A 16,858-nucleotide genomic window follows, 5' to 3' on the forward strand; every position below is an offset into this window, starting at 1 on the left:
TCTAGAACTAGGCATGTACATTTTGGAATGCCCATAAAATGCTCATTTCCATGCCTATGAAGACGCCCCTTTTTGCCTGCACATATTAGAAGTTCAGCGTACATCGTTACAGAATACACATAGCTTGTTATGCACCTAAATTCTAATCAGTGCCAATTTGTGATCATTATTGCTAGTTAAGTGCTGCTATCAGCGCTCATTAGCTTGTTAAGCTTGTTAAATTGTGTGCATTGTTATAGAATCTGTGCCGATTTCGGCGTGGATCTCTGGGCGCACAATATAGAATCTGGGGGAGAGCAGATGTATTGTATGATAATGTGCATAGATTTTATAAACACCCATAGCCATGCCCCATTTTCAACTATGGAACTTGCAATTTACGTGCACCATGTTATAGAATACACTTAGCGAGTTGTGTGCGTACAACATAATGAATGCCAATTAGTGCTGATAATTGCTTGTTGACAGCACTGATTAGCTGGTTAACCAATTAAGTTACATGCATTTATAGAATACACTTTGATTTCCACATGGAAATTAAGGCATCCTATATAATAAAACACACCTCCAACATTCTGAAGCTGACTGCATGGCCTGCTCTCTGTATCCATCTCCTGAATTGACATCATGTACTTCCGGGTTCGTCACAAGCAGAAGTGACCAACCACACAAGGTTTCTCGGCTTCAGAATGTTGGAGGTGCATTCTATTAAATAGGATTGGAAAGTTCCTTGAAGCACAGCCAGAGCTCAGCGTCCTGCACAGTAACGTTCAGACACCAGAGAGAGAGAGAGGGGGGGGGGGGGGGGGCTGGCACCAGAGAGAGGGAGGGAGGGGGGCCCTGACACCAGAGAGGGGGAGAGGTATCTCTGTCACACACACACTCTCTCTCTCACACACACTCTCTCTCTCTCACAGTCAATGTCTTTCTCTCTCTCACTCTCACACACTGTCTCTCACACACTCTATGTCTCACACTGTATCACATTCACTCTCTATGTGTGACACAGTCACTCACACACTCTTTTGGTCTCATACACTCAGTCTCACAGAGAGTCTGTGTCTCACACACACTCTCTCTCTCGCACACACTGTATCTGTGTGAAACACACTCTCTCTCTCTCACACTGTGTCTCACATACGCACTTGCACACACTCTCATTCTCACACACACACACTCTCTCACAGACACACTCGCACCCAGATTCACTATCTCTCACACACACACACTCGCACATTCACTCTCTCTCTCACACACAGTCACTCTCACATACACTCAGTGGCGTTCCTAGGGGGGACGGTGGGTGCGGTCTGCCCTGGGTGCACGCCGCTGGAGGGGGGGTGCCGCGCGCGCTTGTCCTTCATTCGTTCCATGCTCCCTCTGCCTCGGAACCGGTTACTTCCTGTTCCAGGGCAGAGGGAGCATGGAACGAACGAAGGACAGGCATGCGCAGCACCCCCCCAGCGGCGTGCACCCGGGGGGTTCTTTCATGGGGGTGTCCTTTCGCCGGGGGGGGGGGGGGGGGTCGCGCTGCATCCGGGGGGGGGGGTCGCTGCACCCGGGAGGGCGGGGCACATGGGCGATTCGCCCCGGGTGTCAGCCCCCCTAGGAACGCCACTGCATACACTCACTCACACATACACACTCTGAGGAAAACCTTGCTAGCGCCCGTTTCATTTGTGTCAGAAATGGGCCTTTTTTTACTAGTGATTATACAGAATTTGGGAGAGAGCAGGGTAAAACTTTTGCCTGTATGTGGCAATATAGATATGTAAAATGACTCTTACAAAATTGTGTATCAATATAACTGTGCCACGTTTGTAGTTTCTTCCAATTCAATCTTTAAATATTTAATTTGTAAAGAACCATCAGAAATGGACTTCCTTAAGAGACAAATCTCTCAATTGTATAGGAAGTAGATGACCCACCTAGTTCGTAATCGGTCTATAATGAATTTTTTTGAAAACCTTTTTAAATCTTATTACTTTTTGTAACTTCTTTTAAACAAAGTTTTTTTTGCTTTTTACATTTTTCAATCCATACTTATCTTTTCTGTTTTAATCAGGGATATTTATACTCTTGTCTTCATATATGAGTCGGGGGTTGATGTGCCGACATGTGTTTCACCTATGCGTCAAGTCCACATTAAAAGATTTAAGGGTTTGCCTTGAAACAGAATGGGCGAAACATATATCGGCACATCAACCCCCGACTCATATGTGAAGACATCAACCCCCAACATATGAAAAGACAAGAGTATACAGATCCCTGATTAAAACAGAAAAGATAAGTATGGATTGAAAAATGTAAAAAGCAAAAAAAAACCTTTGTGTAAAAGAAGTTACAAAAAGTATCAGTGACGAACTAGGTGTGTCACCTACTTCCTATACAATTGAAATATTCGTCTCTTAAGGAAGTCCACCTCTGATGGTCCTTTACAAAAGATTGAATTGGAAGAAACTACAGACATGGCATAGTTATATTGATGTATATTTATATCTGTAGTTGTGCAAACATATAATAAGTTTTGAGATTTGGACTCTTATAAAATTGTGCCATGCATAGAAGTATAAGTAATGGCATAAACGTGTGAACTTTTACTGTAGGTGTTGCTGGGGGTATGGTCTGGGCAGAAAGTGGGTGGAAATTCAAAGTATGGGAATAAATTATAAAATACCTTAATTTATGACTGAAGTTCAATAATCTAAATGCAGACATTTATACCTAGGCATATTCCACCGGATTCTATATAGCGTGCCTAGAGATCCGTGCTGAAATCTAAGCGCATTCTATAACTACACATGTAACTTAATTGACTTAACAAGCTAATGAGCATTGATAACAGCACTTAAAAAGCAATAATGAACACTAATTGGCAATAATTAGAATTTATTCATAAGTGTATTCTGTAACATACTGCACTTAAATACTAATGCATGCAGTTCAAAAGGAGCGTGGCTATGGGCTGGGAAATGGACATTCCAAAATTTTTGCGCGTAACTATAGAATATGGCCCACTGCATGTAAATTTACATGTAGGGATTTACGCCACATTTTCGTTGGTGTAAATGGACTTGCATAGTTTTAGGCGCGGGAATGTCAGCTAATAATATTCTATATACTGCACCTAAATCTAGGCGTGGCTTATAGAATACGTTTAGGTGGAAACATTTACCGCACAGATTTTTTTAGACGCCATATATAGCATCTGGCCCATTGTCCATACTTGCAATGTAGCCATGATCTCTGCAGGATTTACATTAGTACTTTATAAAGACAATAGGTACAAATGTGGCTTCTTTCAGCCCAATCTAGACACCCTGTTATAAAATTGCACTCACACTGTCATCCCTTTTAAGGTACCAACAATATGTTCCATCCTACAATGGCCTGCTCACTAGTATATGATGCTGGAAAGCAGGCCTTGAACTCAAGTACATATGCTAAGAGGGATTCTGGAAAGTCCTGGCTCTTCAATAGAGGTTGACCAAATTTTGATTTTGGTTGTGGCTTTAGCACTGAAACCAGCCTGAAATTCAAATTTGGCCATTTTTTGGTTTCAGCTAAAAAGTCCGATGCAACTTGGATCACTCCTGCCTATGCTAGCTCAAAATGGCTGCTGTGACCTCCCATGGCAGTTTGCCATAGGAATTTACAGCTGCCATTTTGACTGTGGAGCTAGCATGAACTCCTGCCCCAATGAGGTCACTAGACCACATACTAACATACACACTCATTTCAACAGCTGGGCACATTCTAAATTCAGACTCTCTGCGCTGTATTTTGCCAATATTCAAAGCAATCAGGACTGTGTATAATGACTTTGAAAACAAAACTATTTGTGTCCTGGAAACTCTAGGATATAATATTTTGCATGAGGAAAGAAATAGAAATGATAAATGAAGATGTGCTACTATAATCATCAATTAAAATAAACTGCTTTGTGTAATATGAATGCTATTTCTATAGTTGAAGTGAAAATTCTGTGCATTATTGTAGCTACAGATCATTCATTTCAATGTTCTTCTTTTAATACACTAGGCCTAAAGGTATATTTCTTTGAGCACAGCCAAAGAAATGAAGCTTTTTCTTTCTCATAAACTAGAACAGCTGTTTTCTCAATTGCAATTTTGTCTCCTCTGTTACATGGCATCACTAAGATGTTGACGAATGTCTTTGCATTAAAAATCTAATCATAGGACATGTCAAAAGCTGGAGAGAATAACCTTGACAATATGGTATTTTTGGCCATGAAAATGATGGTGTTCTTTGTACAAATGTGTTCCAACCCAGCCAATCTGTAATCCTAGGATTCTTTTTATACAAGCAATCTAAAGAAAACAAACAATATTAATCATGTCATTGCTGTTATCGTTAACTGTGGCAATGTAAAAAATAGTCTGCCTGCAAGTGAATATTATGAGGGCTGACTTAAAACCCTCTAAATTTGCATATTCATTCTAAACTGTTGAGAGATTAAGCATTTCTTGAGAATTAGTAAAATTTTTCCCTGAAAGATCCACTATCCATGATAGTAAATGCAATGATGCTACACTTGTTTGACCATCTGGAAGTGACACAGCAGTACAGTTCATACCAATAGGCCATATAAGAAAAAACCCCAAGACAAGCTACGATGAGTCACACCAAGGCCCATTATTCCCAGCATTCAGTGACTAGTCCAGACAATAAGTACTCAACAAATCCTCTCATGGTTTATTTCAAGGGATAAGTGATGGCATTTCCAAGTCTATCCGGCTAATAATTTTCTATAGATTTTTCTTCCAGGGACTTGCCTAAACATCTTTTGAACTTGTGCTATGTTTGTTAACGTTGACCATGTAATAGCTTTGGCAACAGATTCTATAGCTTAATTTAATGCGGCATGAAATATTAGTTTCTATGATTTCTTTTCAGTCTTCTAGTTGTTAGTCCAACCTGAGTTCTAAAGGCAAATCATCCCAAGCAGAAATAGAGCCAATAGAAAAAGATGACTTCCAATGCTTACTATATTTCAGCCTACTAGGAGAAGGAAAAAGACAGCATGTACCGGTCTCTAGAGCGACATACTTTATCTATAGAAGATGTTGAATAATTCAATTGATCAAATAAAGGAAGAGTGGGTGAGGCTGTATATTACTTTATACACAAAACACAACATTTTAAATAACACTCTAGCACATATAGGAAGCCAGTGACAAGATTTCACAAGGTAGATACACTACAGTTATCTAGTACAGTGAAAACTCAACCTCACAGATGTGTTTTGGAGTAATTGTAGTTTAGACAACTGTTTTTGTTGCAGGCCAATATATACAGAGTTATAGTAATCAAGAAAAAATCATAGCCTGCACAACTAAGGCAAACACTTTTTCATAAAAATTAGAACAAATTGATCTAAGTTATATTAATTTGAAGAATATTTTTTTAACCACCTTGTTGATTTGAATCTCAAAAGAAAGTTGAATAAAAAAAAAAAACTCCTAACACATGAGCATGCTGAGCGACCCTCAAGGTCCCACCATCAGATAAGGTAACCATATTATAAATATCAAAGAATTGCTGAACCATGAAATATTTATTTTATCTGCATTCAGCTTGAGAAAATGATCGTGAACCCATGTCTTGATCCTGGATATACACTGTTCAATAATCTGAAAAGTAGACATTTGATTGAAACGTACAGGAGCTAGAACAAAGATGTCATCACTATATGATCAAAGGAATGTATCAGCAGGAATAGAGATGGTACCAAGATCAGACATAAACAAATTAAATAGTAAGGGCAAAAGTGGCAAACCCTGAGGGACACCACACACAAAGGCTTTCAGATTTTGGAGTGAACACCATTCTTTAAGATACAATAACTATAGACTGTGAGTACTACTTTACCCACAGGAATACCTTTATGGTTATGTTTTATTGGATATGTTATATCGCCTTTCCTGAGACATAACAAGGTGGTGTACAAACTAGTAAGAAAGAGAAATGGAGGCATATTTTCAAAGCACTTAGCCTCCCAAAGTTCCATAGAAACCTATGGAACTTAGCCTCCCAAACTGCTTTGAAAATATGCCTCATGATTTTCCAATTTTCCAAAAAATTAAGCAGGTAAGAAAATATACATTAAAAAAAGAACAATCGCATCAAAAGATAGACATACCCAAAGAAAAGATCAAACAATATCAATCAGGAAATAATGGTGTTGATGGATATCTGGCAACCAAACACCTCTAGCCCTGTCTCCAAAGGCCAACGTAAATAAATGGGTCTTTAATGCAATCTTAAATTTAGCAACTGAAAGCTTGAGACTTAAGGAGGATGGAAGGGAATTCCACAAAAGTGTGGCAGTACAATAAAAGTCAGACTGTCTGGAAGAGTCTAGTCTAGCTGTGTAAACCGGTGGAACATGAAGATGGCGGTCATTAATAGAACGGAGCAGTCTGGTGGGGGGACACATAAGGAACAACAAAGGTTAGAGATATGGAGGAATGCCAGTATGCAGAATCTAAAAATGATCATATCTGGTATCACCAATGAATTGTACAAAGGGATTATTTCTACTTTTGGATGATTTTTAACATTTTTTTTTACATTTGTTCTGGGTTCACATTCCTACATTTACAAATGAATGCACACTAGAAACTGACAGGCTCCAAGTTGTGGACTCAACCACTAACTCGCATGGTCAGGCTTTTATCGTGCCTATTGAGTCAGCTTTCCACTGTAATACATTGATCTGAGAGTTATAAATTGCCCTTAATTGATATATTGTAGAAAATGACCAGTTCAGTGCTTGCTGTTACTCACTAGACGCAATGCAAATATCATACAGTGCTTGTGATGCCATGACATGAGGTATATGAACCCAAAGGAACGAAGGAATAGTTTTTAAAAAATATATATTTTCTCAGAAGAAAACATCAGAGCTCAGCTTTTAAAGAAAATTCAGCATAAAAAAGTCTGTCAGTGTTGCCCAAACAGGAAATGAGTTGCTGGGGCTGACAGGGTAGCCTACAGAGAGGTAATAAATACATTTCAAAGTAAAAGATCGTGAACTTCTTCTGACCTAGACAGATATTTTAAAAATATATATTTTTGTCTTTAAACTTTTTAAATATGAGTTGGACATCAGCAAATACTACTTGACCACTTCAAATTAGCAGACCACGTAAAGTGAGTTACTTAGGTACATGCTTCAGCTTTTAACTCAAGGAGAAATGATAATTAGATCTGACATGCCAGACTCAGCTTACCTGGCGTGTGCAGCAGCCTTGACATCTTGCAAGAATAGGAGATGTACTGTTCGCAGTACTCAGCGCTGCTGGTGATGGCAGAAATCTGATCCATCGAGGCACTGTAGTTGAGCTGTAGCACAGAGCGCTTTTCCAGCCTTGAACCCATCACCGAAGTCTGCTGTTGCAAGTCGTGGTACAGCGTCGTCCATACTTTATCCTCTACAAGAAAAACGGAAAATGAAATACAATAAAAGAAGATAACAGAGAAGATCAGAAAGAATAGAGAGTAGAGAGAAATGAGAGACAAGCAGAAATCAAGTGTTATTAGAGATAATACACAAAGGGCATATTTATTAATGTGTGGTAAGCAGTTAGTGCTGGTTTTAGTTTGGCTAACTATAAACGTAAGCTCACACTAGTGCCTAGTGCACATTAAAGAAGTCTGTGCAGTAAACTTCTGGCACTAACCCTGAAATTCTATACAGTGTGACCAAAGTTGTGCACACAAATTTGGTCGTATTCTGTTTTGTGTAAGCAAATTAATTGGCTTAATGAGCCAACCAGCACTGATAATTGCCACATAACAAGCAATCATTGCCATTAATTGACTTTAATTAGAATTTACGTGCACAACTTTCTAAATGTATTCTATAAAGTGATGAGCATAACCATGGGACAGGCAGGTCATGGGCGTTCCTTGTGTTCACAGTGTTATAGAATATGCCCGTTCCACGCATAACTTAAGCGTCAGCATTTACACCAGGTTTTAGTCGGCATAAATGGCCGTGACTAAATATAGTTGCAGGAAGTGGGCACTGGGCATGTTCTATAAACTACACCTAAATTTAGGAATATTCTATAAACCACATCTAAATAACTTTAGGCATAATTTATAGAGAACATCTAGGTGGGGTTTTTTTTAGCACTGATTTTTTAGGTGTCATAAATAGAATCTGGCTCTAACTGCTTTGTGCAAAATGGAGTAAGAATTGGGAAGGGTATGGGTGGAGATTGGGCAGGGACTGCACCCTGCAGCCAGTGCGTGGTAGGTAGCATGAAATGTGTAGGTAAAGTGGGTTCACTTAACACCATGTCAACAGATAGTAAAGGAATAACTCTGCTTGTGGGTCACTTCTCAAGCAGCGCCATACTACAGCCTGAACCTCCCAGGACACAACATAAAGGGGCTGCCCAGATTATATCATTAATTGCAAGCAAAAACTGTGGTCTCAAAATATTCTAAAGTAGAGGGACTGGAAAATACATAGCTCCAGAAAAAAAGAGTATCCTTTATAATTATTAACACAATATATCTTTTTTAGCAATAATTAATTGCCTCAATTTATCTGGGTCAAAAAATATGTGGTGAATCATATTTAAGGAGATAAGACATCTGCATGCAAATTTAAGTTTGAAAGTGCCACCTAATGAGAGGATTCGAGGCCGCAGCCCCAAAAATTCTTTTCTCCTTTTTTGAGTTGACCTACTGATATTGCTAAAGAAAGCGGTGGGGTGGTAGTTCTGAATGCACCAGAGGGGAGCTGAAACCGCTGGTGGAGATCTGGGTTCTACCCTCTTATTCTAATTTGTTTAAGAGTTTATTTTCTCTAGATACCCCAAATCATTGCTTTGTATCCTGATCATTACTTGTGGACTAAGTACTAAAACTTTTTCTATTATTCCTTGAATATGTAAAGGAAAATGTAATTTTTCTTTCTTGTTTATTTCTTATTTGCCTACATTTATATTATATGAATGTATTATTTTGAAAATTATAAATAAAGGAAAAAACACAATATATCTTTTTATACCAAAGGACCATCAGAAGATTATATTATGCATGTACTGCCCTCCTGAATTTCCCTCTATAGATGGTCTTCCAGTGGCTCCCCAAATCTGCTGCTCCCCAGGTCTGGCTCCTCCCAAATCAAGGAAATCTAATCCCCTAGCATCTTTATGGGTGATAAATTATGGAGAAAGGTTAAAAAAATATGAGGCCGTATTCAGGATGACAGCCACTATAATAAAGATTTATTCATTTATCTATTCATGACATTTATACCCTATATTAGCCTGAAATAGACTCAAGTTCAATGTGGCTTACAAACAAACAATAAAGTGAATAAAACATAATAATGCACAGAATATAACACATATTGCTACAGATATTTACCAAAAGGCGTTAAGCCTAATTTGCATTCAGCATGTGAAAAAAAGCTTACTGAAAAATGTGTTAAAGCATTTTGCAGTAATTTTCCAGTTTGTGTGTGTTAATTGCGCATTTTTAATAAAGTATTTTTGGGAGGGGATAGGGAATTAATGTGGAAACAGTATCCAGCTACAGTGTTTCATTACTGTGAGCTACTAGATATCGCAAATTTAATACGGGAACACTTAGTACATCCGTATAAAGGTTTTTGCAAGTCTGACGCGCTAATGGAAAAATTAGCACAGGACCTGCCAACCCCCATTTTTTAAAAGCCTTAAATACTGATGTATTAAATTTGAACTGACTACATGGGAAACTCCCACATTAAAATGTGTTGTCTAGATTTTAATGCATTTTAGTACAAGGGTCCCTAGAAAAGTTACCCTAATATCTACTTGCAGATCTTCAGCTTGCCTATCCATTTAATTTACATGATCAAATACATCATCTAAAATGTAAACAAAAAACATTAGACCTGCCACTTATGCAGCTTTCACTCTTGAAGGCAGGAATGGCTTTTATACATAGAGCTACCCTAAATAGAGGTTTTAGAACGCTGCCATTTACATTTGTAGATCTGTAATATGCAGTGCTAAACTGACATGTTGTGGGTGTGTATTGGGTAATTCAGAAAAAACATATGTTCATTTCTGATTTTATAATAAAAAATGCATAGATACAGTAGTTCTCGACCTTGTTCCCATCAGGAGACACCTGACTGATGATGACTGCGTATGTGACACACTGCATAAATGACACAGCATAGCATTATGAGTTAAATGTAAACATATTCTATATCCACAAAAACTTCTCCCTCCTCCCAAGAACAGTTGCAGAGAAGAATTTGAAGATTTCTCCATGGAACTCATCATACAACACAATATTCTGATTCTCATGACATCTGGTTAACAGCGAAACAAATCTCTATCAGCCACATTGTGAAATAATACAAAACTTGAAGAAATCCCAATTCAACAAACATGTAGCAAACCTGCCATACTATAATAGCACTAATTCCTATGATTCCTCTGCCTCCCCCTGTATCTAGCTTGTGATCACCTTCTAAGTATGAGTGTTTCTGGGATGTGTGAACTAGCCTTTCCTGTTATTTTTGTAATTCCTTTCCAACTTTAGAATTTTTATAGTAGTCTGTACACTGCCTAGATGCACTAGTTAGCTCAGGCGGTATGACAAGTTCTAATAAACTATAACCTAAACTATAAAAGCCCGCCCTATGAAAAGGCAGCAGTAATATTACACTATGGTCTAGAACACCAATATGCCTACTAAAGGTAAAACAGAACAAGTGGAACTACTACGGATCTCTACACAGAGCCTACATGCTAGCAGAACTGGAAACCTCAAACCAAACTTAACATGTACCACAGCACTGTATAAATAAAAATAGAAATACATTTCCTCTTGTACTGAACAAAAGACAAAGATATTCATGTTGCTCATTTCCCAATACTAACATATTCCAGTAAACAAATTCAAAACAAAGCATTTTATTCTTACAGTCATATTGGTCTCTGTCTCTCTCTTCTGCTTTTCTCTGTCTGTCTCCCAACTCTTCTTTCCAGTATCTTTCCATCTCTTCTCTCCTCTTATCTTCTTCTATTTTCTTCCTACATCTGTCTCTGGTATATTGATCTTACCCTTTCTTTCTTTCTTTCTTTCTTTCTTTCTTTCTTTCTTTCTTTCTTTCTTTCTTTCTTTCTTTCTTTCTTTCTTTCTTTCTTTCTTTCTTTCTTTCTCTTTCTTTCTTTCTTTCTTGTTTATCCACTCAAATTTTACCCTCCCTCAATCTCTTTTTAACTTTTTATCTATCAATTTTTCATCTTCTCACTTCCTGCCCACCCATCTTTCCTAGCTCTCCTATTTATTTGACTATATTTCCTTTTTTTTTTCATTCACTACCCATTACCACATTTCTATCACTTGTAATCAACATCTTCCTCTCACTTATATCCTAACCAACCCTCCTCCCCAATGACGCTCCCACATATTTTCACCATGCCGAGCATCTTCCCTCTCTCTTATGCTGCATCCCACCTGTCAGTCTAGCATCTCCCTGTCACCTTCTGCCCAGTGTGTGGCGGTGGCCAAAAATGCAAACAGGATTCTAGGAATTATTAGGAAAGGGATGGTAAATAAGTCTGAGAACACTATAAAGCCTCTGTATCACTCCATGGAATGTTGCTACTATTTGGGTTACTTGTGACCTGGATTGGCCACTGTTGGAAACAGGATACTGGGCTAGATGGACCATTGGTCTGATCCAATATGGCTATTCTGAAGATTGGAAGAAGGCCAAGATTAGACGGTGGCTGATTTTTAAAAAGGGTTCCAGGAGTGATCCGGGAAATTATAGACTGGTAAGCCTGATGTCAGTGCCAGCAAAATAGTGAAAACTATTATAAAGAATAAAATTATGGAACACATTGATACATGTGGTTTAATGGGACAGAGTCCACATGAATTCAGCCAAGGGAAGTCTTGCCTCACCAATTTGCTTAATTTCTTTGAAGATGAATAAATATGTTCATAAAGGGTGAGCCGGTTGATGTAGTGTATCTAGATTTTCAGAAAGCTTTTTGACAAAGTTTCTTATGAGAGATTCCTAAGAAAATTAAAGAGTCATGGGATAGGAGGCAATGTTCTGTTGTGGATTAGGAACTGGTTTTTGTACAGAAACAGAGGGTAGGCTTATGGTCATTTTTCTCAATAGAGGAGAGTAAATAGTGGAGTGCCAAAGGGATCTGCACTAGGACCAGTGCTATTAACATATTTATAAATGATCTGGAAATCAGAATGACAAGTGAGGTGATTAAATTTGCAGATAACACAAAATTATTCAAAGTTGTTAAAACATATGCAGACTGTGTAAAATTGCAGGAAGACCTTAAGAAATTGGAAGATAGCAGATGAAATTTAATGTGTACAAATAAAAAGTGATGCATATTGGGAAGAATAATCTGATTCTTAACTACCTGATGCTAGGGCCCACCATGGGAGTTGGCACCCATGAAAAATATCTAGGTGTCATAAACAATACTGCCCAGTGTGCAGCAGTGGCCAAAAAAGGCAAACAGAAATCTAGGAATTATTAATGAAGGGATGGTAAATAAGACTAAGAAACTATAATGCCTCTGTATCACTCCATGGTGCGACCTCATCTTAGTATTGTGTGCAGTTCTGGTCGCCATATCTCAAAAAGATATAGCAGAATTAGGCAAAAATGGCCATCTTGGGCATTTGAGAGTGTATCCTGGGAGCATTAATAAAGACTGCATTTTCTTCAGCAAGGTCTGCTCTTTGTCTTTTGCTCCACAGTGGATATTGTGGACTGATTGCCTTCTTGTTTTCTTAAAAAAGGTTTGGACAATTTCCTGCAGGAAAGGTTCATAGGCTACTATTGAGGTAGACATGGGGAAGCCACTGATTACCCTAGAATTGGTAGCATGGAATGTTGCTACTATTTGGGCTTCTGCCAGGTACTTGTGACCTGGATTGGCCACTGTTGGAAACAGGATAGAGGGGCATAATCAAACGGGGCCGGCCATCTATAAGGGCGGCCATCTCTAACACTGGCTTCGACTGTATTATCGAAATACGGTTGGGCCGTATTATCAACATTTGGCCTGCCCTTAGATATCGCCTGCGTTAGAGATGGCCGCCATTGGTTTTCACCAATAATGGAAGCTAATGGTAGCCATCTCAAACCCGGCCAAATCCAAGGCATTTGGTCGTGGGAGGAGCCAGCATTTGTAGTGCACTGGTCCCCCTCACATGCCAGGACACCAACCGGGTACCCTAGGGAGCACTGCAGTGGACTTCACAAATTGATCCCAGGTACATAGCTCCCTTACCTTGTGTGCTGAGCCCCCCCAAAACCCACTCCCCACAACTTACACCACTACCATAGCCCTTACGGGTGAAGGGGCACCTAGATATGGGCACAGTGGGTTTCGGGTGGGTTTTGGAGGGTTCCCATTTACCACCACAAGTGTAACAGGTAGGGGGGATGGCCCTGGGTCTGCATGCCTGAAGTGCACTGCAGTACCCACTAAAAACTGCTCCAGGGACCTGCATAGTGCTGTTATGGAGCTGGGTATGACATTTGAGGCTGGCATAGAGGCTGGCAAAAAAGGTTTTTAATTTTCTTTTTGGGTGGGAGGAGGTTGGTGACTACTGAATGAGTAAGGGGGGGGGGTGATCCCTGCTTCCCTCCGGTGGTCATCTGGTCATTTAGGGCATATTTTTGAGGCTTGGTCGTGAACAAAAAAGGACCAAGTAAAGTCGGCCAAATGCTCGTCAGGGCAGGCCTTCTTTTTTCCATTATCGGCCGAGGCCAGGCATCTGTTAACCATGCCCCTGTCCTGCCTTCGGTACACTGCCTACACGCCCCCTTGAACTTTGGCCGGCCCTGCGACAGAAAGCAGTTGAAGCCAGCCAAAATCGACTTTCGATTATACCAATTTGGCCGGCGTTAGGAGAAGGCCGGCCATCTCCCGATTTGTATCGGAAGATGGCTGGACTTCTTCGAAAATAAGCAGGATAGTGGGCTACATGGATCATTGGTCTGACCCAGTATGGCTATTCCTGTGTTCTTATTTTATCTATGCATTGATTATATGGGAAAAAATATCTATTCACCAGGGAAAATTTGAAAAACAAAGCACTTGGAGAGGAGCTGAGATGGTAATAAGAGGTTGAGAGCTCTGTTTTGTTAACTTAGAGAGTGTTTTTTGATGGCTCCAAAGCGTAAGGTGAGCTTGGTTCTAGTAAGTTCACAACTGTGGATTGACAGCATTGCTCAGCAACTTCCCGGTGTTGACACAAGTGTATCATGTGCTGTGGCTCCTGGCAGTGGAGAGCTGGACCTGCCTGGAATTGAGGTTTCACTCAGCCCACACAATCATGCCTCTCCCCACTCCTGACAGGGTTCTCGGGATGTGGAACCAGTGCTGGTGGTTGGCATTATAGACGCTGTGGGTTGTACATCAGTGAGACGGAATGCTGCCACAGCTTCAGTAGCCCTAGATTGATCTGCTAGTGCAGTTGGGCTAGAGGTTGGAGTATCACAGCAGCAGGACCATGGGCACAATATTTCAACAATAGTTCAAGGCACTGTGAGAGTGGCTGAGGCTTCAGTTGCAACAGGTAATTTACTATCAGACCCCAGCTCTGAAGTCTTTGAAAACCATTGGGCTTAATGGTTAGCACAGTGGGCTGAGAACCATGGGAACCAGGTTCGATACCTACTGTGGCTCCTTTTGACCCTAGGCAAGTCACTTAATCCTCAATTGCCCCAATTACAAAACTTAAATTGCGTACAGTTAGCAAGTCCCACAGTACACCATTTTAAGATGCATTAGATGTGTGTTAGTGCCTAACAAAGCCTAGTAAAAGGGCCCCTAAACAATTACAGGGTAACAATTATGTTTCTTCTTCAATTTGAAGAAAGAGTCTGGCATACCTGCTTCCCCAAGTGGTTTGTTGTGAGTGATGGATAATGTAATAAGGTAGCAATCTCACTTTTGCTGTTTTCTTTGCCCTCTCTTTTTTTCTTTTTGGTAACGTCAGTAGTTATGTTCTCCTACCCAAAACATTTGTATCTAATGTTTGAAGGGATGGAATATTTATTTTTTTGTGCTTTGAATTTTGTTTCTTTGAAGTTTTAATTTGAAATTCACAAATTTCCCCAAGGTTTCTGTAACAAGTGAATACCCAATGCTGATTGCATAAGTGCTTGTGAATATCTAAACTTAAAATTGAACCTTCCGTTTAGATTTTTTAACCTTCTAGAAACTTCCCAATGAAAAACAGTAACTTTTTTAGTTGTAGTTTGAGAAATATGTTGTAGTTACCCCAATGAGTCTAATATTCCTACCTACATTTTATTCTGAAATTTAAACTGCTCCCCTACAAAAGAGCAGTTGACTGTACTGACAAGGGGGATGGTGAAGGGGTATCATGGATAAAATTATAAGGCTGTTAGTAATCAGAGAATCACTGGAACAGCCAAATGAGGGTCAGTAAAAATTGCTTGCATGCTCAGCCAATCAAGCTGAGGACATCAAAAAACAAACCTTTACAAGAAATGTTTCCTTCTGTAATTTGGGTGCAATCAAGGAATAGTGCAGGCAAACTGATGAGATTGGAATTTTAATACTGCAAATCAGGAAAAGCATCAACTGGGAAGGAGTGGACAAACCGAATTTATTATACTCTGAACAATCGACAGAGAAACTTTATTTAGCAAATGTGCTTATCTTTTCTTTTCCAACTTTATTGTACATCAGAATCAAGCTAGCTACTTTCCAAAAATGTGTGAGATATATATATATATATATATATATATATATATATATATATATATATATATATATATATATATATACCTGTATATATATATTTTTTTTTTTTCATTTTTACTGTTTGCTAGTTTTAAGTTTTTTAATATCAAAATAAAGAAGTCTAGATTTAGAGGAAGAGCTGCCACATAATGATCTAGATTCTACAAATGGCATCTAAAAAATTGGTGACAAAAAAGCCACACTTAGCGCTATTGTATAAACATCCCTAAAGTTAGGCATGGCTTATAGAACATGCGGAGTGCTTGTCCCCATGACTAAAATTTAAGCATGACCATTTGTACCAATTAAAACCTGGTATAAATGCCCATGCCTAATTTAGGCGCAGATCAGGCATATTGTATAACAATGCGCATAATTTTTAGCAATGCGAATGACCTGCCTATGTCCACCTATGGCAATGCCCCCTTTCCTGATGTGCATATTAGAATTTACACACACCACTTTACAGAATTTGCTTAGAAATTTGCATGCGTAAATTCTAATTATTGCTGATAATTGTTTGTTAGTGATTAATTATCGATATTCATTAGCTTATTGAGCAATTAAGTTGTACACAAAAATTGGCTACGTCCACTGATTTGTGCACACTTTATTCACTATTTATAGAATCCGGAGGAATCTGCTTATCTTTATGCCTGGTATTCAGCAGCTATGTCCATTTAGGAGCATGGATGAATATACAGTTCTAAAATTAAATGTGACCCACTGAGCAAAAAGGTACCACAAGCCTTAATAGGAAAAAAAAAAACCCACGTAAAGGAGAATTTATAATTTTTTGGGATACGTGAATCTTCTTCTTCATTTTTGTGAAATCATGATCGGATGGGTTTCTTGTGGGTCACCTAATAGGGCTTGCTCTTTTGTAGGTAGAATGATTGATTTCTATGTATATTTCTTGTCTGTTTTAAACAATGAGATTTTTCTCACTCATTCCATAGCTTGCCATCTAAATTTAAGCACCATTTGCATGCTTATTATGCAGGTAAGTGTACCCTTGTGTAAGTGCTACGTGTGTGCGCTGAGTGCTA

General features: G+C 39.1%; 1 protein-coding gene across 1 annotated transcript in view; it reads right to left on the reverse strand.

The window, feature by feature from the left end:
• The window catches only part of CNTNAP2 (contactin associated protein like 2), a 2,081,195-nt gene that overhangs the window by 807,979 nt on the left and 1,256,358 nt on the right, over nucleotides 1-16,858 (reverse strand). Inside the window, exon 12 of the mRNA XM_030203705.1 lies at nucleotides 7,257-7,457. Within this exon, the coding sequence (XP_030059565.1) occupies nucleotides 7,257-7,457 (201 nt within the window). The remainder of the gene's footprint in view (nucleotides 1-7,256; nucleotides 7,458-16,858) is intronic.

The sequence above is a fragment of the Microcaecilia unicolor genome, chromosome 1, assembly GCF_901765095.1.
Source record: "Microcaecilia unicolor chromosome 1, aMicUni1.1, whole genome shotgun sequence".
Taxonomy (NCBI): Eukaryota; Metazoa; Chordata; class Amphibia; order Gymnophiona; family Siphonopidae; genus Microcaecilia; species Microcaecilia unicolor.